Source organism: Maylandia zebra, linkage group LG7 (genome assembly GCF_041146795.1).
Source record: "Maylandia zebra isolate NMK-2024a linkage group LG7, Mzebra_GT3a, whole genome shotgun sequence".
Taxonomy (NCBI): Eukaryota; Metazoa; Chordata; class Actinopteri; order Cichliformes; family Cichlidae; genus Maylandia; species Maylandia zebra.
The window spans coordinates 16,033,729-16,058,604 of record NC_135173.1 but is presented as its reverse complement, the minus strand read 5'-3'; the positions used below and the strand labels follow the sequence as shown (position 1 = coordinate 16,058,604).

General features: G+C 41.4%; 4 protein-coding genes and 1 long non-coding RNA gene across 5 annotated transcripts; 3 read left to right on the top strand and 2 right to left on the bottom strand.

Moving 5' to 3' along the window:
- Positions 1-103: 103 nt before the first annotated feature.
- On the top strand, positions 104-4,022 carry LOC143419370 (uncharacterized). Its single transcript, XM_076885853.1, has 3 exons — positions 104-189; positions 295-3,454; positions 3,977-4,022. The coding sequence occupies exon 2, from the start codon at positions 825-827 to the stop codon at positions 3,405-3,407; it is 2,583 nt and encodes an 860-aa protein (XP_076741968.1). The 5' UTR covers positions 104-189; positions 295-824; the 3' UTR covers positions 3,408-3,454; positions 3,977-4,022.
- LOC143419377 (uncharacterized) lies at positions 3,562-11,258 on the top strand. The gene is made up of 9 exons (XM_076885873.1): positions 3,562-4,028; positions 4,137-4,154; positions 4,243-4,305; positions 8,900-8,992; positions 9,701-9,772; positions 9,866-9,970; positions 10,079-10,150; positions 10,386-10,478; positions 10,927-11,258. Exons 1-9 carry the CDS (start codon positions 3,995-3,997, stop codon positions 11,091-11,093), a joined length of 717 nt encoding a protein of 238 aa, XP_076741988.1. The 5' UTR covers positions 3,562-3,994; the 3' UTR covers positions 11,094-11,258.
- Positions 10,930-18,904, top strand: LOC143419372 (AP-4 complex subunit epsilon-1-like). Its single transcript, XM_076885857.1, has 9 exons — positions 10,930-11,016; positions 12,698-13,000; positions 13,463-13,574; positions 13,652-13,790; positions 13,885-14,140; positions 15,255-15,806; positions 15,899-16,089; positions 16,161-16,321; positions 16,773-18,904. The coding sequence occupies exons 2-9, from the start codon at positions 12,776-12,778 to the stop codon at positions 16,931-16,933; spliced, it is 1,797 nt and encodes a 598-aa protein (XP_076741972.1). The 5' UTR covers positions 10,930-11,016; positions 12,698-12,775; the 3' UTR covers positions 16,934-18,904.
- Positions 11,320-12,603, bottom strand: LOC143419381 (uncharacterized). Its single transcript, XR_013099346.1, has 2 exons — positions 12,269-12,603; positions 11,320-12,071 (listed from the first exon to the last, which is right to left on the bottom strand). It is a non-coding gene; the product is annotated as an uncharacterized LOC143419381 (long non-coding RNA).
- Positions 18,905-19,162: 258 nt separating the features above from the next.
- On the bottom strand, positions 19,163-24,036 carry LOC143419376 (aromatase-like). Its single transcript, XM_076885870.1, has 9 exons — positions 23,775-24,036; positions 21,814-21,964; positions 21,561-21,715; positions 21,297-21,473; positions 21,047-21,161; positions 20,847-20,961; positions 20,611-20,773; positions 20,279-20,520; positions 19,163-20,169 (listed from the first exon to the last, which is right to left on the bottom strand). Exons 1-9 carry the CDS (start codon positions 23,920-23,922, stop codon positions 19,939-19,941), a joined length of 1,497 nt encoding a protein of 498 aa, XP_076741985.1. The 5' UTR covers positions 23,923-24,036; the 3' UTR covers positions 19,163-19,938.
- Between the last annotated feature and the right edge of the window lie 840 nt (positions 24,037-24,876).

The window sequence follows — 24,876 nt, the reverse complement described above, 5'->3', positions numbered from 1 at the left end:
AGGCTGGAGTCCCAGATGCAGGAGCTGACAGAGAGCTGCAGGTTGCGGACGGGAATCCTGCCCATCGACCCCGGAGAGGCCCGAGAGTTCAGGAAGCTCCACCGCCGCAGGAGAAACCAGGAAGAAGATCCAATGCAAAGCGAAGATCAGAAGGATATGCTGATGCTCATGACATACTCTATGGTTCCTGTAAGACATCAGCATGCTTGGATGTTTCTGTAGGACTGTGAATACTAATGCTAAAAGTTGTTTACTCTATTATGACAAAAACAGAATTTTTTTATTTTTCCAGAGTTTGGTGTCTTTAATACGATCACGTGAGGCATCTCCTTGCAATCTAAGAAATCCAGGAGTCTGTTGTAACCATTAACAAATTTCTAGTCTTGAGTGCTTCCTGGAAAAGTACTTTGTGCTGTGAAGAGTGACTGCTCCTCCCTCGGCTCCACTTTCTTCCACTACAAAACTGGCATTTCTTCAAAGCCGTGCTACTGTATATTTTGTGAGGGAGCCGGGGGCAGTATCATTGTTTTTATTAACAATTAATCTTCACTTTCAGTTTGTTTCATCTAAAGCCTAAAGATTAAAAGAACAGCAGACATTTAAGAAGTGAGAAAATTTTAGGGAATTTTAGTTGTTGTTGTTGTTATACTCTAACTGCTTCAGCTCTGTTAACGAGAATGATTCTTTTGCTGGATTTTGGGAATAAACACTGAACATGGCAAAAGATTAGGAGAGGGAGAAGGTCAGGGAGAAGATCTGGCGTTCTGGTTCGACTGAGACGGCGCACTTACAGACCACCGTTACCCAGTTTATTACTGGCTAATATGCAGTCTCTGGAGAACAAGCTGTGCGAGCTTCGGGCACGGATCTCATTCCAGCGAGAGATGCGGGACTGCTGCGTGATCTGCCTCACAGAAACCTGGCTATCGGACAAAGTACCGGACTCCGCAATACAACTGCCGGGTTTCTCTGTGCACCGCGCGGACAGGTCACAGGATCTTACTGGGAAAAGCAGAGGCGGTGGTGTGTGTTTCATGATCAACAACAGCTGGTGTGATTATGCGAACGTGCACCCGGTCAAATCCTTCTGCTCACCGGACCTGGAGTACCTGATGATTAAGTGCCGGCCATTCTGGCTACCGAGGGAATTTACAGCAGTGATTATTACGGCTGTTTACATTCCCCCACAAGCCGACACTGACCGTGCACTCAGGGAACTGTACAGCGCGATCAGCAGCGAGGAAACCGCACACCCAGAGGCAGCGTTTATCACAGCCGGAGACTTTAATAAGGGAAACCTGAAGAAAGTCTCACCAAAACTCCATCAACACATCCTTTTCAACACACGTGGAAACCGGCAACTCGACCACTGTTACACCTCTTTCCGGGATGCGTACAAAGCCCTCCCCCGCGCCCCATTCGGCCAATCAGATCACTGCTCCATCCTGCTCCTGCCCGCCTACAGGCAGAAGCTGAAACAGGAAGCTCCAACCCGGAGGGCGGTGCACTGTTGGACGGACCAATCGGAGTCTGCGCTGCGGGACTGTTTTGATCACGCGGACTGGGAAATGTTTCACGTGGCCGCCAGAGACATTGATGAATACACAGACTCAGTCTGTGGATTTATCAGGAAATGCGTGGAAGATGTCGTCCCATCCAGAACAGTCAAATCCTTCCCAAATCAAAAACCCTGGATTAACGGAGATGTTCGCGCGGCACTGGCGGCACGGAGCACCGCCTTTGCCTCCGCGAACACATCGGACTACAAACACGCACATTACCAACTCCGGAAGACGATCAAAGCAGCCAAACGTGAGTACAGGGACAGGGTGGAACAACAGTTTGACAACCCTCGGAGTATGTGGCAGGGACTAAACACGATCACAGACTTTAGAGGGAAAACCAGCACACCGCAGACCACGGCCTCTCTGTGTGAGGATCTAAACGTATTCTACGCTAGATTCGACACAGCGAACACCATGAGACCGGACAGTGTGCGCACCGCGGATGACGTCAGTGCACACACTGTGTCTGAGGAGGATGTGCGGAAGTGCTTCAGGAAGGTGAACGCACGCAAAGCTACTGGTCCGGACGGGATTCCCGGCCGCGTCCTCAGGTCATGCGCGGCTCACCTGGCTGGAGTGTTCACGCACATCTTCAACCTTTCCCTCTCTCTGTCTGTAGTCCCAGCCTGCTTCAAAATGGCCACCATCGTCCCTGTATCCAAATCCTCCACCATCTCCTCATTGAACGACTGGCGACCTGTAGCCCTGACCCCCATCGTAAGCAAATGCTTCGAGAAGCTGGTCAGGGACTTCATCTGCTCTGCACTACCCGACTCACTGGACCCTCTACAGTTTGCATACCGCCACAACAGGTCCACTGATGATGCCATAGCCCTGACACTACACACTGCCCTGTCACACCTGGAGAAGAGAGACACGTATGTGAGGATGCTGTTTGTAGATTACAGCTCAGCATTCAATACCATCATTCCCTCGAAGCTGGACAGGAAACTGCAGGATCTAGGACTGAGCAGCTCCCTCTGCAGCTGGATCCTTAGCTTCCTGTCTGACAGACGCCAGGTGGTCAGACTGGGCAGCATCACCTCATCCCCCATCACACTGAACACTGGTGCTCCACAGGGGTGTGTACTGAGCCCTCTCCTGTACTCACTCTACACCTACGACTGCACAGCCACTAACAGCTCCAACATCATTGTGAAGTTTGCGGACGACACTACAGTGGTGGGTCTTATCACCAACGGTGATGAGACGGCTTACAGGGAGGAGGTCAGCGCCCTGACCCACTGGTGTCAAGACAACCATCTCACCCTCAACGTCGCAAAGACAAAGGAGTTGATAGTGGACTTCCGGAGGTGCAGAGAAGTACACACCCCCATCACCATCAACGGCGCTGCTGTGGAGAGAGTGAGCAGCTTCCGGTTCCTTGGCGTACACCTGGCTGAGGATCTTACGTGGTCAGTACACACAAACAAAACAGTGAAGAAGGCCCAGCAGCGCCTCTTCTTTCTCAGGAGACTGAAAAGATTCGGCATGAGCCCCCGCATCCTCAGGACCTTCTATCGCTGTGCCATTGAGAGCATCCTCACTGGATGCATCACCACCTGGTATGGCAACAGCACCGCCTACAACTGCAAAGCTCTCCAGCGAGTAGTGCGGTGCTCTGAACGGATAATTGGAGGTGAGCTTCCCTCCCTCCAAGACATCTACAGGAAGCGCTGCCTGAGGAAAGCGGGGAGGATCATCAAGGACTCCAGTCACCCCAGCCATAAACTGTTCAGACTGCTTCCATCAGGAAGGAGGTTCTGCAGCATCCGGTCCCGTACCAGCAGACTGAGAGACAGCTTTTTCCATCAGGCCATCAGACTGCTGAACACGTCATAGACACCTCAGCTTCACTACTGGAACTTTAACATTATGCACTCCACACTGTATATAAATGCCACTTGTTTTGCACATATTCAACTCTGTATATTTTATATATTTTATTATTATTATTATTATTATTTTATTTTTTACTATTTAATTTGTAAAAATGTGTATATACACACACACACACACACACACACACACACACACACACACACACACGTAGGAAAATATTTAGTATACACATCCAGAAATGCATACACTATTATATATTGTACATATATTTATTAGTTTCAGGTTGGCCATTCTTGTATTTTGCTCGTTTGTGTTGTTGTGTTTGCACATCTCTGTTGCTTGTGGGGCTCGCACACAAGAATTTCACTCGCATGTGCTGTGCCAGTGTGCCTGCACATGTGATGTGACAATAAAAAGTGATTTGATTTGATTTGAAGATTAAAATATAGACCTTTAGAAAACACCCTGTCCTTTCTGTGTTAACAGGGCCTAACTCAAATGGCCCTATATGTGGTTAACTTACACCTAAATCAAAACTTTCCTCATGCCTGTCTTTTTCTTTATTTCAGGTCAAAGCCTTCACAGACATGTGCAGGAGCTCCAAAGGAATTTGTTTAACAGGTGCACATCATAAAAACATGCATCTCCACTGTTTTCATTTGCGTATTTACTGCCCATAGTTGTTGTTGTTGTTTTTTTTAAATATGTGAATTGTTTTTTTCTTTCCAGGCCCACCTGGACCCCCAGGTAAAAACTGAAATTTAAATTTACTGAGTAAATTTACTCAAATTATGCTAAATTCCTACTGCATTACAAAGTGTTTTTGTTCTGTCAGGTAAACCTGGTTCACCTGGACCCCCAGGTCCACCGGGGCCAGAGGGGAGACGAGGTAGAAAAGGTGAGAACTTTTATATGTCTAAGAAATCTGAGAACCCATCTCCTCTCCCATTCAGCGAAAAGCTGTATGAAAACAACCAAATTTGCAGAACAGAAGCTTCTCGTGCATTTCAAACAGTCTTTCATTGTTCCTGCTGTGATTGCACAACACGAGCATCCCACTCACTGTCTGCAAGAAACTTGTATTTAGCTGCCACATAGCTGTTTACTGCAGTGGGATAAGTGTTTGCTGCACTGATTAGCACTGATTAGCCCAAATTATAGTATTTTTGTTGTTTTGAAACTGAAAATTGCAGTGTGGGCAATGTTTTTTTGTTTTTTTTTAACTTTCACTCATTCACTGTATCTTTTTACCAACTCTGCATGGCTTAAACTCTGAGATTAATCTGAGATTCTGAAGAAATTTAGGTTTTTGAACTAACATGAAGCTCTTGATGAATACTCAGGGAGCCTGACATTACCTTAAAAGACTGTTAACTGTTATTGGTTCCTTTTCCTTCCTTCAACTCTTCAGTCTTTTTGTGATGTGTTAAATTTATGCTAAGTAGGGCTAATCCTTACTTCTCTTTTCTAAACTGAGTAGCTTTTGTCATTTTTCAGGCCTGCTTCCAGAACAAAATAACTGGGTGTGCATCCAATGGCGTGTCCAGCGGGGTGGCCTGGGGGGGCACAGGCCACCCCCCCAACCAGACTGGCCACCCCAGGTGCCACCCCAAAGGCAGAACAATACAATTCAATCAAATATCAAATGTCCGATTATGTTTTCACGGTGAAGCTCAGATATCCGAGTGTAAGTGAATGCAGCATCGGCTTCTGCGCTACGTGCATCACGTTGGCAAAGGTAGGAGAGCCAAGCACGAAAGATGGCACCGCAGGAAACAATTTTTCGGTGAAAGAAAATGAGGACAGAATAAATGTCCCGGTAAGTAATATTAAGTTTGTTGAGTTTAGTAAACTTCGGTGAAATTAGAATACCAAGGAAAAAATAACACTTAAAGAATTATTGCAGCCGTCGAATATTTCAGACAGTATGCTACTGAGGGCAGCTAACATAAGAGTTATGAGTTATAAGATATAATCTAAGTCGTAACATTGCTGTATGGAGCTGCAGATTTGGTTGCAGGTTAACATAGCTGGACTGGCCATCGGGCATACCGGGCATATCCCCAGTGACTTATTTTTTATTTTTATTTTGTAAGGGCATGAACAATGAGAGGTGGTGGATTGGCCAGATGCAGGTCGATGTGTAAAAATAACTCAGTTGTTTGGTGGTGGCTATGGCGGGGCTTCCACAGAGGCCAGCAGGTGGATGAGGGAAGGGGAGGCAGGAGGAGAGACCCGAGGCAGCCGCCGGTCCGAGTGTCAGGTGAACTGAACTTCAGGTAAGAAGTTATGAGCTGCAGTCTATCTGGGTCAGATATAAACTAAGTTTAGGTGGAGTTTATTTTTGTTGTGCTGACTTTTTACCGTCAGTTGCAATAACTCATACTGCCCGAGCTAGCATGACGGAGTTTCTGTACAGCTGTTCAGTTGCTATGATGTTACTGATAGTGAACTTTATTTTATTCATAAGGTTAGTTAGTAGAGTTGCCAACGGCTCCTTAAAAATGGAATGGTCCCTCATTCAGAGAAAATATTATGCGTTTGGTATTGAGCTGAGAAGAGACGCAGTTTGTCCCGAACTTTAGCTAGAATGGAAAAAGACAAAGCTGGATTTATTCTGTGTGTTTACGCTGCACAGCTGCCTCTTCTCTCATCTCCCCCTCCCTCTTCTGTTGCTACTTCAATCATGAAACTGATCAATGATCAGCTTTTCTCTCTTGTTTATTTATCGCCCACTTTGTGCCAGAAAGAGGAAACCAGCAGATGTCGCGCTAAACAACAGCAGCACGTTTAAGCTTGATCAGCTGTTGTTAGAATTTATTTAATATTAATTTCCAGTATCAGCTGATGTTTGCTGGAGCCACAGCTGTAAAGCTGCTGGTCATGATGTCGGTTTGGATATGTGGTGAGAGGGAAACATGAAGATGAAACCAGGAGATGCCCTTACTGGATCATCAGAGCTGAACAGGTGATGGAGAAACAGGTTTAGGTGACATGAATGAGTTGAAGGGAAGTTATGAACTGTTTCTGAGAGACAAATAACACCAGGATCCTTTTTTACGTAGCTGACAGCTGGTAACTGTGCAGGGGCGGGTCTAGCAAAGTTATGCCAGGGGGCCAGGTAGGGAATTAACAGGGAGAGGTGGGCACAAAGAAATACTTTTCTTTCTTATTCTCATTTAAAATATCTCGCTTTTATTAAATAATTATCTAAATCTTACAACCAAAGTTTTTATCTGATGTAAAATGTATAGAAATCATACATATACCAACAAGACAGTGTACATCACTGTCACAACAGCATTTGTTTTCATTCAAAGGCTTTATGGTTTTAATACCTGGGGGGCCGGTCTCTAGTCAAAATGCCCGATTTTCTGTCCCGGTCCAGCCCTGCAGGTTAATACTGGCAGTGTCACCATGCCAGCTGACTGTATTTCATCGTCAGCCAGTGTTGTTCTTTATCAATATTACCAAAGTTTACCATAAGGCAGCATAGCAAGTATTTACTTGCTTTCAGGTTTTATTCAAATGTTAGTCTTTTCAGTTGTTTCTCCACTTTTTTCCTGTTTCAAAATCAAACACCAGTTTGTGAGAAGATTATCTTCTTTTTTTAAATAGGCAGATAAAATTTTACATTGGCATTGGCTAATTTGTCAATTGTTTGTTACAAATGTTCGTATTTTAATATTCAAAAATGTTTTTGCCCAAAACATATGTGCACTACATGTCAGTAAAAATACTATGCAAATATTGCTGTCCTTGAATACTGAGTAAACACTGACAAAGCACTGATTGTATCTCTTGTACTTTATCAACGCAGTATCTAAAAACTTTGCACCGTAGTGGTTAAAATCTCATTCTAATAAGAGTTAAAAGCTCATTCGGTTATTAGGTTTATAGGATTATTGAATTATGGTTAATGGTTGGTAGAATTTTTTTTTTAAACATTATCTGCCAATTACATCTGCCACCCTTCTCCAAATCTGTGCCCCTACCTGGCCCCCCCAACAAAAATTTTCTAGACACGCCACTGTGTGCATCAAATGTTAATGAGGGTAATCTCTGCCCATACAGCTCACTAGGGCTACCTGAAAACCCCAGTGTTCTAATTTCCATCAAAAAACACACCTTTAATATGTCTTGTGTCCTGTTTCCCTTCACTCACTCCCAAACCAGTCATGGCAGAGGCTGCCACTCCCCGGTAGTAGTTTTTCTTTCCCACTGTCCCCAAGTGCTTGCTCATATCACCTGATTTTTGTGGCTTTTTCTCTGTTATTGTAGCATCTTTACCTTACAATATAAAGCACCTTTATTGTGGTCGTTGGTTGTTGTGGTTTAATACGATAAAAATAAAATGTAACTGAACTGAATACATTTGAGGCATCACAAGTCATTACTAAGGTTAAAACAGTCTTATATGAACAGTTAATAGGGTAGCCCACATCACAGCATTCCTTTTTCTTTTATTGTTTTTGTTACTTCTGTGCCAGACTTCTGTACTTACCTTACACCTTATAACAGGATGCAGCTGTTCTAAAACTCTGCAGCAAGAGTACTTACAGGGAGTAGAGAGAGGTGATATTTCTGTAATAATAAGGCCCTTTCATTTGTTTCCTGTTAAATCTAGAACCGAATTGCAGTCCTGCTTAATCACACTCTGACACATGTTATAGATCTCATGGTACCATATTCTGTAGATAGCACCAGAGGGCAGACTTACTTCTGATCCTCACATTTTCAGCATTTCAGTGGGAGGCAGAGCCTTCAGATATCATGCTGCTCTCATTTGAAACCAGCTCCCAGTTTGGGTTTGTGAGGCAGACACCATCTCTACTTTTAAGATTAGTTTTAAAACGGTCATTTTTGATAAAGCCTGTAGTTAGGGCTGAATCAGGTGACCCTGAACCATCACTTAGTTATGCTGCTGCGTCAGAGGAACCTCCCATGACGCATCGAGCACCTTTCCTCTACTCTTCTCTCTTTTACTCCACAGACTTCAAAGGGCCATGAACATTGCATGCCATTACCTCCCTGTGCTTTCAGCAGAGGTCTCTGGCTCTGGAGCTGAACATTTCTGACTCAGCCAACCTTCTTTGTTTTAATTGTCTCCTTGACCTATTTTCTCCTCTCTCCCTTTAACCCAACCAGTCAAGGCTGATGTGTGCTCTTCATAAGTGTGGCCCAGGCTGATCTTTCTTCATGTTAAAGTCACTCACCTCATATTTATGCATCCAGTGATATTTATGAAAGTGGCAATAACTGATAACAGCTTCTTTGGCTGGTAACATTCAAAATGAATATAGAATCAGAGCCCCCACCCACCCACCACGTGAAGTCTTAGCCTTACAGTGTAAAAATACTCTGAGATGACTTATGTTTTGACTTTTCACTATATAAATATAATTGGGTTAATATTAAAGAGTCTATATTAGCAGTATTGTTAATTTGGTCTGTTCTGCACATCATATTTTTAATAATCTGTGTACATAAAGGTCTTCCTGGTCCACCCTGCTCCACCTGTTGTTCCAGTGACATGAAAAACAAGATTACTGAAGGAAGTAGTCGTCAAATTTACGCATGGAGAGGTAGGAATAATGCCACAATGAGCCAGTGGACCAAGGACCGCAAACATGATATGAGAAGCTGTGTGATTATTAAAAAAACAGTGTTGGCTGACCTGAAGAGTGTTCAGTTGCTTTTGTTCACTCTATATTCGATTTCAGTAGTAGTTAAAAATCACTTGTTTATCCACTATGATATTAAGCAGAGTAACATTCACAGTTCTAGTTGTTTTACCACAAAGTAAAATCTTTTCACGTCTCTCCTCACAAATCAGACTGGTCAAAGGCATGATTAATGCCGAGATTTTAAAAGCACAGAAGCCATTCTCCTACAGAAACAAGATTTAAGACTGTTATTTAGATTTTAATTTAAACTCTTTGATTGTCTGGATTTGTCTCTATTTTATTTAGTCTCTTAGTTTCAGTCATGTTGATCTTAAAGATAAGTTCCCAACACACTGGTCATAGAGGTGTCCATTAGCCTGATCGACAACTGTTCATCCATTCATCCATCTTCTGATTGTTTAGAGTTAGAGTCAGAGTCAGGGTGATCACTGATGATGACTTAGACCTCACAGGGTTAAAATTAATAGCTAATAAAACAACACAGAAAACAACAAGTTGCAAAGTATATATGTATGTCTGTATGGGTGGATGTTATGGATGGTGTGTGCTTCGTAACTGCTCTGAGATAAGGGTAGCAATTTATGTCTCTTTTTTTCTTCTTCACAGAATCACCGACACCACGTCCAGCTGATAACACAACTAATGTTTTGAATGTTAGTGGCACAAATATAAAATTAGGTTAGTTACCACTCTGAGCGATATGAAGTCTTGTTTGGCAGACTAATATTTGACTAAGAAAAAGCATCAAACTCAACATCTTTTATTTCCTAGATTTTGGTTCTTTTTATCCAAACCACAGTCAAGACGCCTTCAACAATACCAAAGAAGAAAATGTCACAGAGGTCCCAGCAGGTGAGAGGTCCCAATCATCAGCAGGTGAGAAGTGCTGAACTTCAACAACAGTCAGCGCAGCCACGATCATTTGTTTTTTGTGTCACAACTGAAAATGCTGCAGAATTGTAAATGTCCTCTTTTTCCCTCCAGGCCTGCTGAGTGTAGCCTTAGACAACAACAGCGACTCCTTCAGAAATGTTACTGTTACTACAGTGGAAAGTGGTAAGAAAATGTCTGCTGTGCTTGCTATCAGTATTGCCACATCACTTCAGAACACAAATAAAAATGGTTGAATAATTGCATTTCCCACTCAGTTAAACCTTAAATGCGATCTTTTGTGCTTATTTCCATTTTGGCTCAAAAGGATTTGAAACTTTGGCCACATATACAGTATAATAGTGTATCTGGATTCATTTAAAACATTTATGGTTATGCTGATCATGTTTCTTTTCTGCAGACTGGATATCACCTCACCCAGATTACCAAAGTGACAACCTGACTGAAATCGACCCAGAAAATGTTACAGAAGCACCAATGAATTTATTAGCAGGTTAATATTGGTACTCATTCATTGTACACACAAATCTTATTTCACACTATACTCATTGTACTGGATTTCCTCTTTGATTCCACGGTGTTACCAACACCAGGTGAGCCGCATGATGCTGGAAAAGCTCTCTCTGATGAAACTTTAGACACATATTTGAAAGCTGGTAAGAAACCATTTGAGTGTCAGAGTGTCTCTGCTAAGATATTTAAGAGATGGCTGAATGTTTTAGAACTGACGTTAACAAATTCATTTATATTTCTGCAAACGATACATTTACGATCACCTAATAACTGGAGACACAAAAACTGGTGAATTATGTGATTTTAAATTACACACGATATGACATAAAGATCGCTTGCTGTTTGTAATAAACCAGCAAGTTTCTTCTACAATTATGATAAATTGTGTGTCCAATCATCCAGTGACATCTTCTACGTTCCTTCTGCAGAATCACCAACAGCACATCCATCTGAAAACCTCATAGATGCTTTGAATGTCTCTGAATCTGAGAAACATCTGAGCATGAAAGTGAAAACTGGTAAATCAACCAAGACTGCAAAAGTCTTGAGCTGGCTCAAGACTTTTGCACAGTGCTGTATGAAAACAGGATCATAACCAGGAACTGTTCTTTAGAAATAGGTGGAGAAACTACTTGCTTTGGGTATCACTACAGAAGGTGACACTAGTTTAAAAGAGAGAGACAACAACAAGTTTACAGCTTTCCTTTGTTGCAACTAAAAGCGTTCTACAGAACTTCATTAATATTTATGTGTAACACCCGTCCCACGTTCTATTGAGAGGGGCCCTGGGTTCCTGTTGTTACTTTCCTATTGATACTCCCTTTTTAATCAGAATCAGAATACTTTATTGATCCCTGGGGGAAATTATTTTTTGTTACAGTGCTCCATTTTAAACCAACATTAAGACAAGACAGACAATACGCTAACTAAGAATAGTACAATATATACATATATATACATACATACATACATACATAAGTCACTTATAAATAAATATTTGGAAAAGAAACATGTGTAGCTGTAGCAGCAAACAGTGTGTTAAGTGGATGCGTTGTACAGGGAGATGGCCACAGGCAGGAATGATTTCCTGTGTCGTGCTTATGGTATTAAATATGCAATAAAACTACACTATATGGAAATAAATCACACACAAGCAGGTCAATTATAAAGTTAACTCCACTTTAGTGAATGCTGAATTAACAACACAAAGGAAATAAGTAAAATCAATAAAGTTTGTTAAACAATGGTAAGGTATCTACCTCAACAGAAACAAAATAATCAAATAATATTGTGGGCCCTCACGCGCTCTCACCAAACACACACACACACCTAAAACAATATGGTCGCTTCACTTGTTGCCAAGCAGTAAAAATAAAAGCACGTGCAAACAACAGTACTCACACCTCCAGGCAGTTCAAGGGGATAGCGGGGAAACTGGGTCACGGCTACCAGCAGGCCATGGCAGCAGCACTCACAGTCGTCCTTTCCACGTGCTCCCACGTGAACACATAACTTCAGCACACCAGCAGAAGGGGCCTCTCTGACACGCCAGCAAGACGTCCGTCTCCTCCTACTGAATCACACAACCCCGCTAAATGCCAGTTCACACGCGTTAACATTCAATCTTAGCATTAGCTTAATAAATAAAAACAGAGCAGAACAAGAGCTTAGCGAATATGCTAGGCTACGCTAGCGGCTAGTCGCGGTTAGCAGTTAGCCTGTTTTACACAATAACATTGGGTTCAAGTGTCAGACAAAATTCACATTTACCTCACAGTAGGGTACAACAGTTCTCGACTCCAGTTAACTATCCGTCAACCCGAAAATGCGTGTCGCCCTTCTATGAACTCTGCGTTCACTCGACACTGTTCAGCTCTCGTCTCTCTCGCTTCCTGCAGAGTGCACACGGCTCCCCACTTACTCCCACCCCTCTACCTGAGACTACTTCAGGGTTCACTGGAGCTGTAGTACATATCAATACCATATCAAAAATAATGACATAAACCTCAAAATACAAATAAAAAGGTTGTGCATTTAACTGACACACATCACATACTTTGCAGGCATTTGTATACATTCTTGAACACATTAAACATTTGCAATTAACTATCAATATTAATGAACAAATTTAAATAATGAGCTACTTATATAGCCAGGGCTACATATGCTAAACCTTTACTTACTCTCTGTAATTCCCAGGTGCTTGGGGAATACTCTCATTTGAGGGAGGATCTTGAACCTGCTGAAGTCCTGAGCCTGCTAGCCAAACTTTTGGACATGAAAAACAGCAGCAGTGAAACCAAGAGCTGGGTCCTCATGGCCATGACCAAACTCTGCAAAGGTGGTGCTGATGCTTCTGTAACTCAGGAGGTTTCTGAGACATACAGCAGCTCCTTGGATACAGTGCTGAGACAAAGGGCGCATGAGTTGCAGTACCTCAGCCAAGACCCTGAACTAAGAGCCAGGGTGTTGCCACGAGGTGCCAAACCAGAGACTCTGGAGGTAACGTGTTTAACTTGTTTGCAGTGAGCAGAGAACCCGGCCACATTAATAACATTTAAATATTAACTCTGTAGCTCTTTTCACAGTAAAAGCAGGTTAGTTGACGGTTGTGAAAACCTGCAAACACTTTATGGAAACACCCCTCAGGGTGCAAAATTGATTAGATTGATGACAGCCTTTACCGTAATCACATTATTCATTTTATGAGTAATCAAACCTGTAACATGTCTGGAGAAGTCTGAAGGGCGGAGCTCTCCAGAGAACTTCATTCAGTATCGGACTCACTTTCATTCATTTAGAGAGCAAGAAAACCAATCTCTCTTCTTTTGGCCAAGAATTTTATTTTAAACACATAAATTAGTAATTATATGTTTTTGTGTAGCTGAGCAAAGCACACAGAGCACTCAGGCGCAACGTCTTCAGTCCTGCGGCAATTTTGCGTGACTGTTTGATTGTTTTTAGGTGGATTCCTCGCTGTCATTTCTTGACAGATTTGTGTCAGAGGCGTTGGCTGCCAGCGCTGCTCCATACAAACCTCCCCACCAACGGCAGGAGGAATTAGATCAGTCAAAAGGTAAAATGTAGATAAATATCTTGGCAGCACATTCGGCATCTTGTTTGGATTTGTTCTGACTTTGTTGTCTATCTCAGCCTTGAGCCTGGAGCCCTATGGCCTTTCTCTGCCTATCAGCATGTCCTCCTGCAGCATCACTGACAGACAGTCTCCTACACTGTTGTCCATGAGCTCGGGTCTGTCAGGGGATAGCGCTGACCTCTCACACAAAGGAGGGTATGTGGACACCACATGCATGCATTTGTTGGTGTAATCAAGTTCCTAGTTTTAGTGTTGAATTCACACTGAAGACTTGCTGTTTGTGTTTCAGCTCTTCAGCTTTGAAGCTGGATGGCATAAAGAGGGTGTGGGGAAGGGAGGGCTATCTGGCCCAGAGAGAACCTGTAGAGGAAGCTGCACAGGTTGAGGTTCCCAGTCCCATTCAGTCTCCCGGCCGGCAGGGCGAAGGCGACAGTTTGCACAGCCAAACTCCAACTCAGACACCGACCCCAGAGCCTGAACAAGAGAAACAGCAGCTGGCTTCTTCGCTGTTTGTTGGCCTGGCTTCCCAAAGCTCTGTGTCTCTGGTGAGGTTATCAGTCCATATACCATATGTGCAAAGAGCAAGCATCAGCTTATGGTTCAGACTGTTCTGATTTTTATGTGGAGGATCACCGAAAACACTTTAGCCACAGGAGTTTTAGGGCATCAGGTCAGAGTTTAAACTGTCACCGGAGTCAGTTATGCTGTAAACAAGCTCATCACTTGTACATGTCATAATGTGCCTACTGACAGCACATTTAACATACAATTAAAATGAATATTTTTTTTTGGCCTCGACAACTCAGTCTGTGCTTATCACCCAACTCACCAGATTTGCCTGCCTTTAATTCATTCATTCTTTTGAAGGGTCATCATTTTGAAATGAGGAGGAGATAAAGCATGCATCACCCACAAGGGCAGTGGGGTAGAACAGGAGTTCCTCTGATTCAAAAATAGCAGCCACACTGAAAACACTGGAGTGTTGCCAAAGGAGATGATCTTTAAGGAGCATTTAAATCAGTGACGGTTTTTGATATTTATGGCCAGAGTTGTGGAACTTTATGATCGCACTTCATCCCTGAAGGTAGCCCTGAATAAAATATGTGTTAATCTATTTTTACATTTTTGGCAATTTCAACATAGAGGGCAACAAAGAGGACCGGATGAACACTCGTCTGTTTTTATTATCAAAATTAATGATGATGAACCAAACATTTCTTCCATTTTTGTGAGGCCCATTTAGCTACTCGGTGAGTCTAAGATGAGACAAAAGGTGTTGCTTTTTAGAACATATTCAATGATTGGCTGAACATTTTCTCGGGTGGTAGGATCTACTAATGCTATTAATTTAAGGATGTCAAACTCATTTTACATCATAGACCACATGCAGCGCACTTTGATCTTAAGTGGGCCAGATCTTTGAAATTACATGATAAATGCATAAAAAGTTCTAGTAGTTCTTTCATTTAAACTTTCATTTAAACTTGCATAGGTATGTCTTGAACACGTTTCAAAGTCCATTGGAGACCTTGCAGGGCCAATTCTCATTTAAAACCCCTGCTATAAGTGAAAGTGCTTAACGTGGAGCTATTTGTGCAGCTATTTGCATTGCTGATTCTGAACATTTTTCCTACATATATGTGTTTTTGCTTCTAACAGATGGGAAAATCTGAGCCGATGCCACAGCGATTCCGAAGAAAAGCCAAAGGTCAAGGTCTGGGCTCGTCCTTTATCGCAAACGAGCAAATATCCAGCTCCCTCATCTCTCCTCCCAGTGCTGTAGATAACCTGCTGTGTAACAACCTACTAGACTCCAACAACGCCTCAGAGCTGGCCGAACAGACATCTCAGCTCTCTCAGAGCCTCACTACTGCTAATGGCACCTGTCACGCAGAGGCAGAGTTAACTGAATCTGACACAAAGGGATGTAACCCTGCTCTCCGCAGGGATAACTGTGTGGTAGCTGCTGGTCCTGGTCCACATAACGACCCAGGCAGACTAACAGAAGTGTGTCTGGATTCTTATCTTCCTGCAGAGCTTTCTGGCCTTTCACACTCAGAAATCGCTCCCTTGTGTGCCAACCAAAGCTTGAATCTCTCAGCCTGTCATGTGCAGAAGGAAGATTCATTAATATTAGTTGTTTTTATTATGAACTCCTCCGAGTCTGCCATACAACAGATGCTGCTTCAGGTCGACTCTGAAGAACTTGAGGTAAATTATTCAGTAGAAAATTATCAATAGAGTCGTTTGGTGTCCATTAGTCTTTTATAATGAGGTTGCTTCGTTGTATTGTTTATTTTTAGGTATCCTGCCTATGTGATAGTCCAGCGGGGGAGGTGACAAGCTACAGTGTAGCAGTGGGCCAGTATTCTCTAACTGTGAAGAGGCCTGCGGTTCACGTCGAGGTGGTCGGGACGGTATCTTACCAGCTGCCTGCTGGGACGTCTCAGTCATTGCAGTTTTCATATAAAGTCCCTTTAACCAGCTTCATCAGGTGAGATATGTAGTGCTCGTATTTGAAGTGCAGCATTTAAGTGACATAAAATTAATCCAAGTTTCCTGCAGGCCTTTTGTGGTGTCCACAGAGGAATATGGGACGATGTGGCTTTCCTTCTCTCACGACACAAAGCAGAATCTGACGTTGATAAATGACAACCAAGAACCTCTCACAGCCACTCTGAATGCTCTGAAGAAGAAGCTCCAGCTTCATGTTGTGGAAGTTATAGGTGAATGAACATTTGTTTCCTGCTCGTATTCAAGCTGTTCAAACTGAGAGTATCATTTTATGCTTAATGCATATAAAAGCAGCATTCACATCAACATGTGTGTGTTAGAATATTCACCAACTCATCTGTGGTAACTACTGTTTATTTATTCTTAACATTAGGAATAACTGTTTTAAAAAACTACATTAATTAAAAAGATGAGATAATGCAGCTTGACTATACGTCAAATATGCCTCTAATGAGGTGTACTTAGGAGTTTATGAAGAAAATTTACAACTTTAACTTTCGCTTGTATGCAGCATGAACATCATTAAATAACACGGCGGTACCAATAAACAGCATTACAAAGGGGAAGAAGAAGAAGATTTTAAAATTGCATATAGAAAAGGAGACATAGATATTAATGTGTCCTATACTTTTTGCTGAGTAACCTTCATTGTTTTCTGCTCAGGCATGGAAGGAATCGTAGCTTGCCGTCTCCTTCAGGATCTGCCGTGTCTGATGCATTGCCGGGTGAATGCCGGCTGGCTGGCTGTCTGGCTGCGGTCGCCGGTGCCCGACCTGCCCGACTGCCTGATCTACCACTGCCAGAGAGCTTTACAGAGCCTCTGAGACTCAGAGCTGCAGCACCACTCACCACCACTGAAACCACTGAGGAACTAAACCCACTAGACCCTCACTGAAGAGGAAGGTACACAGAGCTGAAGTGCTGAACAGAAAAGGAGAAACCTGCTGTTGTGGCTTTTGATCTTTATTTTGCGGTCTTTATGAATTTCACGCAAAGTTATTTAGTAAGATTTGGTTTTATTTATTTGGCAGAACTATAACTCATTGAAAGACATGGCAGGTTAAAAGCTCAGGGTCAAATGATGGTGTTTAATCATCTGTGGGTGTTTCATTATTGCCTTTTAGTCGTGAAAGAGCTCCATAATCACTAAACAATTGAAGCCTTCTTCCTGGTTAAATTCTGATGGTATGCTTTGTATAACAGAAAATTCTCAAAGTGTAAAATAATGAAGTTCTCAGTTGTTTCTTTTTCCTGTACACCAGAGAGAAGATATATATTTTTTGTGATCTGAAATACATTTTCTAGGCTACAACAATCATAACAGTGGAGCGAGTAAGTCCACAGTCACTTGTCCCTCTTCCACTTTCACATTTACAACAGATGCATTGAAGAAAAGATAGTGTAGCAACTTCAGTGTATGAATAACCACAGACAAATCAGAAGGATTACATGACGGCCACAGCAGAGAAACTGAAGGATCATGTCATCACTAAGCCACTTTCTATTAGTTCGTTAGCCAAGCATGGTTGCTAAATATGCAGCACTAACCAAAAATGGCCCCTTGAGGCTGATTGATTGCTTCTCTCTCCAAAAGACCAGCACGGTGGCTGATAAAATGCAAACGTTGCGGTTTCAAAATTAGCAGCACCACTATATACATTCTACACCTTTAACATATTAGCCCTATTGAGCTGTGATGGCTAATGCCCAGTAAATGTAAAGCATGCTAGCTTTAATATTTAAAGACGCTTAATGGAGATTATTTCTACTTGATCTAATCATGATCTAGCGATAAATCTCATGGTAAAACCAGCCCAACCACCTTTTCCTGCTTACAACTGAACCTCGGATTTACAGAATTGCTACACTTTTAATTTTTTTTTTACTTTCACCATAATAACAGCAGGCTGAAATGCAAATAAAACTGAAGAAAGATGCTCTCTTGTTCACTTTTTACAGACTTGTCTCATGAGATGCTAAACAGAAGTGCAGTGTTTGATTATTTTCCAAGAATCAGCAGCTTGTCCTCTGATTTTGATTTAGTCTCTTGAATGGATGAGCGCACAGTATATTTGCACTAGTTCATTTTATTTGCAGCTCTTTTGCTCCTTTATTGAAAAAGCACAGGACGATACTGACAACGACTCCACGTGGAGGTTAATAAGAAATTGAAGCATTTGATCGGTCATGTTTGGCATATTCATGAAATTTAAAGTGTTGTAAATATTTGTAAAATATCCAGTTGGCCTGCTCGCGGCTGACGTGAACTTCCCCTTTTTTCTTTCTGACACGTACAGTGAGCGGTCTGTCTTGGACGGTATGGACTGATTATTTAAGCACTCATGTTTCTCATTAGGTGGATGTTAAGGGTTGTTATATTTTTGTATGACTGCAGTATTAAAAGAACATATTTATGCGTTTATATTCTTACAAAATGTTTACATGCATTTCACTGAAAGAAAGGGAACCATTGTTCTTCATGTGCTGTTTGACTGGTCTGTGCCAGATTACACCTGTATGTTTCTTTGACATGTTTTGGCTTGTTTTAAGTAATTCAGCCTGAAGGGAAAGTTTGCTTTCTGCGTTTCTTCTATGCCTGTGTGCTGGTTTGAAGCACAGTGTGATGCTAACAGTGTCTCTAATACTCAGTTTTAACCCTACGCCTTATGTTTTAATGCCAGTACGGCATGTTTGATTTGTGCCTGTGGTACAGAGGAAAAAAAACATCCTTGTTTCTTGGAGTGCCTGTCATTACATTCAGTTAACTTATGAATAAATTCAACATGTGAAAATGACCCTTTGACTTTGACTCATTGGTTATTTAATAAATTGAGGCTCTCATGGAGTTTATGCTTATTAACACATGTATTGGGTGTGAAACAGGAAGTAATAATACGAAAATTTATATGAACTACTGATTCTGCACAATAATGAAAATGAATATTTAAAATGAGCTTTTTTATGTGAAGTTGTTTGCATGGTGAAGCTGAAGTATATACAGCATTATAGCATATTTCTACACTGATTATATAACATAGAAATACCCACAAAGGCAAAGTAAATGCAGATTTTATTTACGGTAAATCATTCATGAAAAGGGTTATTGTTCTTAGCCATAATGTACTTTTTCTATAGCTTTATTTTTAGTTATATAAACTAAAAAACCTTTTTTAAAAATCAGGCATAATGTTGGGTAATTACAAAACCACAGAGTAAAAAGTCTCAAGTTAATTTGACCAAATTTGTCAACACAGCCAAAAATGAGACTACACTGAGTACCCGGAGAGATCATGCCCAAGCCAGGTGGTGGAGTTGAACTCAGGACCAATCACTGTGCCACCATTGCAACAGTTTACTGTAGTTTGAGAAATTTTGAGAAAGCTTCATAGCGTGAGATTCTGTAGCTGAGCAGCTCCTGTAGTAATGTAATGTTTGGGTGACCCACTTACAAAACAACAGATGCTAAATGAGATGAGAAGAAACTGATATCAAACTGAAAACATAATACAAATAAAACTAATGTAAATACAGAACCATTGCTCCTCTGCATGTGATTTTTTTCTTCAGTTATTTCAATCATTGTAAATGCATCTTTATTAAATGTATGAGCTGTGTACACTGTCAAAACATTAATCAGAAATCTATACTTAACAAGTGTACTTTGTTAAAGATTAGTAAAGTTTAATTTGGAGTACATGTGCTGTTAATACAAATTTACTGTGAGTATTTCCTAGTACAGGACTTCATTAAGGCCTTTAAACCCATTTCAAGATGTTTTCATCTGAAGTGTAAAAAGCGCCGTTATGTTTCGCAGCTTGATATTGTGGGGTTATGTCATTCGTGGGATGAAGCGCATGGCCAGGATGTGCTCGTCTTTCACTGGCTGCTGTGACAGGTTGTTGGTCTGCTTGATGCTGTTGAACGTGCAGCCTTGACGAGGACACACAGTGTACCGAGACAGGAGAGTGACCAGGATGGCCTTCATCATCACCATGGCGATGTGTTTGCCCACACAGGAACGAGGCCCGCAGCCAAAGGGCTGGAAGTAACGACTGGGTACCTGCCAAAGAGAGAAAGCAAAGACTCAAATGTGTGTGTGTGTGTGCATGTTTTTTTTTTTAGTTTAAACCATTAAACATTTGTTGCTGAACTACACTCTGCTCACTTACCGTTTTTTCAAAGTTCGTGAGGTTGAACTCTTTAGGCTTGGGGAAGAATTCGGTTTTGTGCATGAGGCCAATGTTGAGAATGATGTTGGTGCCTTTCTTGATTTTTGTACCTGCGATGTCGTTGTCCTCCAGAGCTTTCCTCATTGTGAAATCGACCACAGGATGAAACCTCAAAGACTCGTTGATGAAGCTCTCCATCACTTTCAGACTTTGGTAATCGATATTTTCCACGTCTTTTTCATCTGAAAATGAAAGATGTGTCAGAATACTTCTACTCACCAGAGTGAAACTGTGAATATGGAATATTGGAAACACTGTAAAGCTGCACTAACTCAAGACGGTGTTCATCTCCTCCACTAGCTGCAGCTCTATGTCCGGGCTCTGTTTCAGCAGCATCAGCATGAAGAAGAGGCTGATGGAAAGTGTGTCGGGGGCTGCGATTACCATCTCTAGCACACACTGCCTGACATTATCTGCTGATAGCTCTCCGTAGTTCTGTTAAACACAACAGACGGGAATAAGAAAAGACAATTGGGGGGACGACAAAAATCCCTCCAAAGAGACCGACCTGGGCAAAGATGAGCTCTGTTGCAAAGTCGAGCTCGTCGTCCAGTTTCTCGGCTTCATGAATCATCTTTTTCTTAACTTCAAGCAGGCTCTCTATCGCATCTTGCAGCTCCTGTCTGTTGGCACAAAAAGCAACACAAACATTAGGTTGAAGAAATCGCAAACCACAATACTGACTTACTGTGAGATGAGGTGTCTTACGCTGCTCTCTTATGCTTGTTGTACAGCCATCCAACCTTGAAGAATATATCTGGTTTTATTAGAACTGTCTGCCAGGTCTCAAAGTAGTTGTGAATTTTCATCAAGAATTCTTTCTCTGAATTATTAAAAAGAACAACAACAACAACAACAACAAAAAATCAATAGATGCAGCGCCAGAGCTCATGCGTCACAATTTCTTGCAGATAGTATGCGGTTTTAGGAATCTATGTGCAGTAAACACGCAATTGACCATTTAACGGCACTCCTAGGAACAGCCTGTTGGAGATGTCCAAAATGATGGCTCTCAGGAGACTGAGAGTATCCACATGTCCAGAGGGGTCAGTCATATCCTGTAAGTTGTCCAGGTGTTTGGCTGTGGAGCTCACACAGATTCCTACGGTCCTCTGCAGGCCGGGTCCAGTCAGAGCTGCACAGTAACATTCAGTAGCTCCACAGTTCAAGAAAGCAATAGTCTAACCACAGTATGTGCTGTCAGTGTGTGGTAATCGCTCACCTTTAGAAAAATATGTTCTCACTTTTTTCCAAAGCAGGACATCACTGTTGAAAATGATACCATTTCCGTACATGCCGATGCACTCGAGTCCTTTTTTGCTCCCAAATCTGGAGGTGTAGTGGGCACTCCTCAAAACGTGGTACACTTCAGAGGACCTGCAGAAGAAACCAGGCTTTACCTTTATCTGAAAATTTACTGTAAAACAAGTTCGGTTTACTCTAAAAAACAAAAACAAAAAAAACAACCCACTTGCCTGCTCAAAATCAGGGTCTCCTCTCCGTTTATCCACACCCGCACAATGCTCCCATATTTGTTGTTGTAGTAGTTACACGCTGTTCCAATCCCAGACCAGATGAACCTGCTGTAGGAGAGAATGGGACCGAGTCCTGCTAAGAAGGAAGGGCCTGACAGAGAGAAATAGGTTATGATAGTAGACTCCCACTTCTACTGCAAATTAGCAAGAACCTTGTCTGTTGAGTTTAATTTGAGAAAGATAGTGTATTTTTTTGGGATAGCTGCCAGGCTCTGATCTTAGTATATAGGAGAGTGGCAAGTAAGGACGGCACTCTTTGTTCTGTGTGTAACTGTTATTTGACTTCTGCATGAACCATTTTCATCAGTATACAGGAATTTGCACCTGGAGCTGCAAAACAGAGACTGTTTGTGATAGTTTTAATAGACAAGGAACACGCTCTGTGATGGTTGAGTAAACCTTGTTTTGTCATTGATGCAGACCTTCTGTGTATATGAGGGTTTCCCTTTCTTTGTCATTAGATGCTTGCTGACTTTACTCTGTATCTGATTCCTTCGCAGTGGATGGCTAAATGATAGACACTTTGGAGCCTTTAATTAATATGGTATATAAATACTTATAGTATATAGTATATATAACTCTATGTGTATGTATATATATATATATATATATATATATATATATATATACATAGAGTTATTTAGGATGAATAATAGGATTTGATAAATAAGGTAAAGATTTTTTAATTGCAATTTGAAGTGTATTTAGAGTGTAATTACTGTAATTACTGTACTAACTATAAGTATTTATAGTTAGTACATTTATATATTTATAGTTACATATTTATAGTTAGTATCTATAGCTGCTGTATCATCCATGTGCTCTCTGGCAAACTTCAGACGGGCCTGGACATGCACTGGCTTCAGCAGCGGAACACGTCTGGCACTGCGGGATTTGATTCCCTGCCGTTGTAGTGTGTTACTGATGGTGACCTTTGTTACTTTGGTCCCAGCTCTCTGCAGGTCATTCACCAGGTCCCCCCGTGTGGTTCTGGGATCTTTGCTCACCGTTCTCATGATCATTTTGACCCCACGGGATGAGATCTTGCGTGGAGCCCCAGATCGAGGGAGATTATCAGTGGTCTTGTATGTCAGGTGCCATTCATACAGGTAACGAGTGGGGGACAGAAAAGCTTCTTACAGAAGACGTTACAGGTCTGTGAGAGCCAGAGATTTTCCTTGTTTGAGGTGACCAAATACTTATTTTCCACCCTAATTTACGAATAAATTCTTTACAAATCCTACCATGTGAATTCATGGATTTTTTTTTCACATTCTGTCTCTCACAGTTGAAGTGTACCTCTGGTGCAAATTACTGACCTCTGTCATCAGTTTAAGTGGGGGAACTTGCACAATCGGTGGCTGACTAAATACTTTTTTGCCCCACTGTATATATATATATATATATATAGTATACACACACACTCATATTGATATAATGTTGATATAATGGAATAATATGTTCCTTATAGAGAGATATTTAGGATGAATAATAGGATTTGATAAATAAGGTAAAGATTTTTTAATTGTAATTTGAAGTGTATTTAGAGTGTAATTACTGTAATTACTGTACTAACTATAAGTATTTATATACCATATTAATTAAAGGCTCCCTGGGGCGCACTCTGTCAGTGCGCCCCAGGGCAGCTGTGGCTACAATGTAGCTTGCCATTGCCAGTGTGTGAATGTGTGTGTGAATGGGTGAATGACTGAATGTAGTGTAAAGCGCTTTGGGGTCCTTAGGGACTGAGTAAAGCGCTATACAAATACAGGCCATTTACCATTTATTTATATATATATATATATATATATATATATATATATATATATATATATATATATATATATATATATATATATATACATACATATATATATATATATGTATATATTTGTGCCTACCTGGTATGTGTGACTGTTTTCTTTGTCTCCAGGTGGTGAAAAGCAACAGCAACAGCAGCAGAAGTAGCAGGACAGCAGTGACTTCTGACGCTCTATCAGCCACCATGGGGCCAGCGATGAGCTCCTCTACCGGCAGCATCCTCTGCATTTCTCTAGCCAGGTACACCCAATGGAGCACTGTGTTTGCAGTCTGCAGCAGACTAAACAGAAGATGATCAACCTGTGGGTTTCCTCCTCTCTTATCTCCTGTGGAGTCTGTCCTTCAGTCTAGGACGTAACATAGCACTGAGCCACATTCAAATCAAAATACACCCACATCAACCTTTATCATTAACTGTTTGTATTACTGAAGTAGTTAGCATCAAATATACAGTAATTACAGACATCATTATGATTTTTTTTCATGATGATCTCTGTTATCTTACAATTATAGGGTCATTAGCCCTTATCTTACTTATTGTCTTTGATATTTTCTAAACTATTTATACCTTTATAGTTATTTTACAATTACAGTATTTTGTCATGTATCTTAAGTTTTTCATCACTGTGCTGCAGAAAATTGAACAACATGAATTTGCTGCTGTCAGACTGCATCAGAAGGACACTGATGAGCAGCGAAATGTGAGCTCATTATAAATAAATAGACTAAATAAGCAAGATGCCAGACGCAGAAACTGATTTAATATTAAAGTCTAATATCAAACACAGTGTCTCAATTCAAGGTCCAAATACAATATATATATATATATATATATATATATATATATATATATATATATAGAAAATCTAAATTTAAAAAAATTAACAGTCTATGTGAGAGGTTTGCTTCATAAATCTTTGTAACAAAAAAAGGTTGAATAATTCTACTTACTTCTCTTTCCTCTCCTGCTCCAGTCCAACTTAGAGTATAATTTGAAGAGGTGCAGTACTTCCTCTACTGGTTTTAAAGGTGACCAGCATCCTTTGTGCAAATAAATCCAGTGTTTCAAGTGTTTATAAATCCTTTGGCTGAGCTTTCACTTTAACAGTTGCCTGGAGACGTGGTCACTTGAGGGTTACAAGCACCATGGCAGAGGAGTGAACCTGAGACACAGCAGTGCAT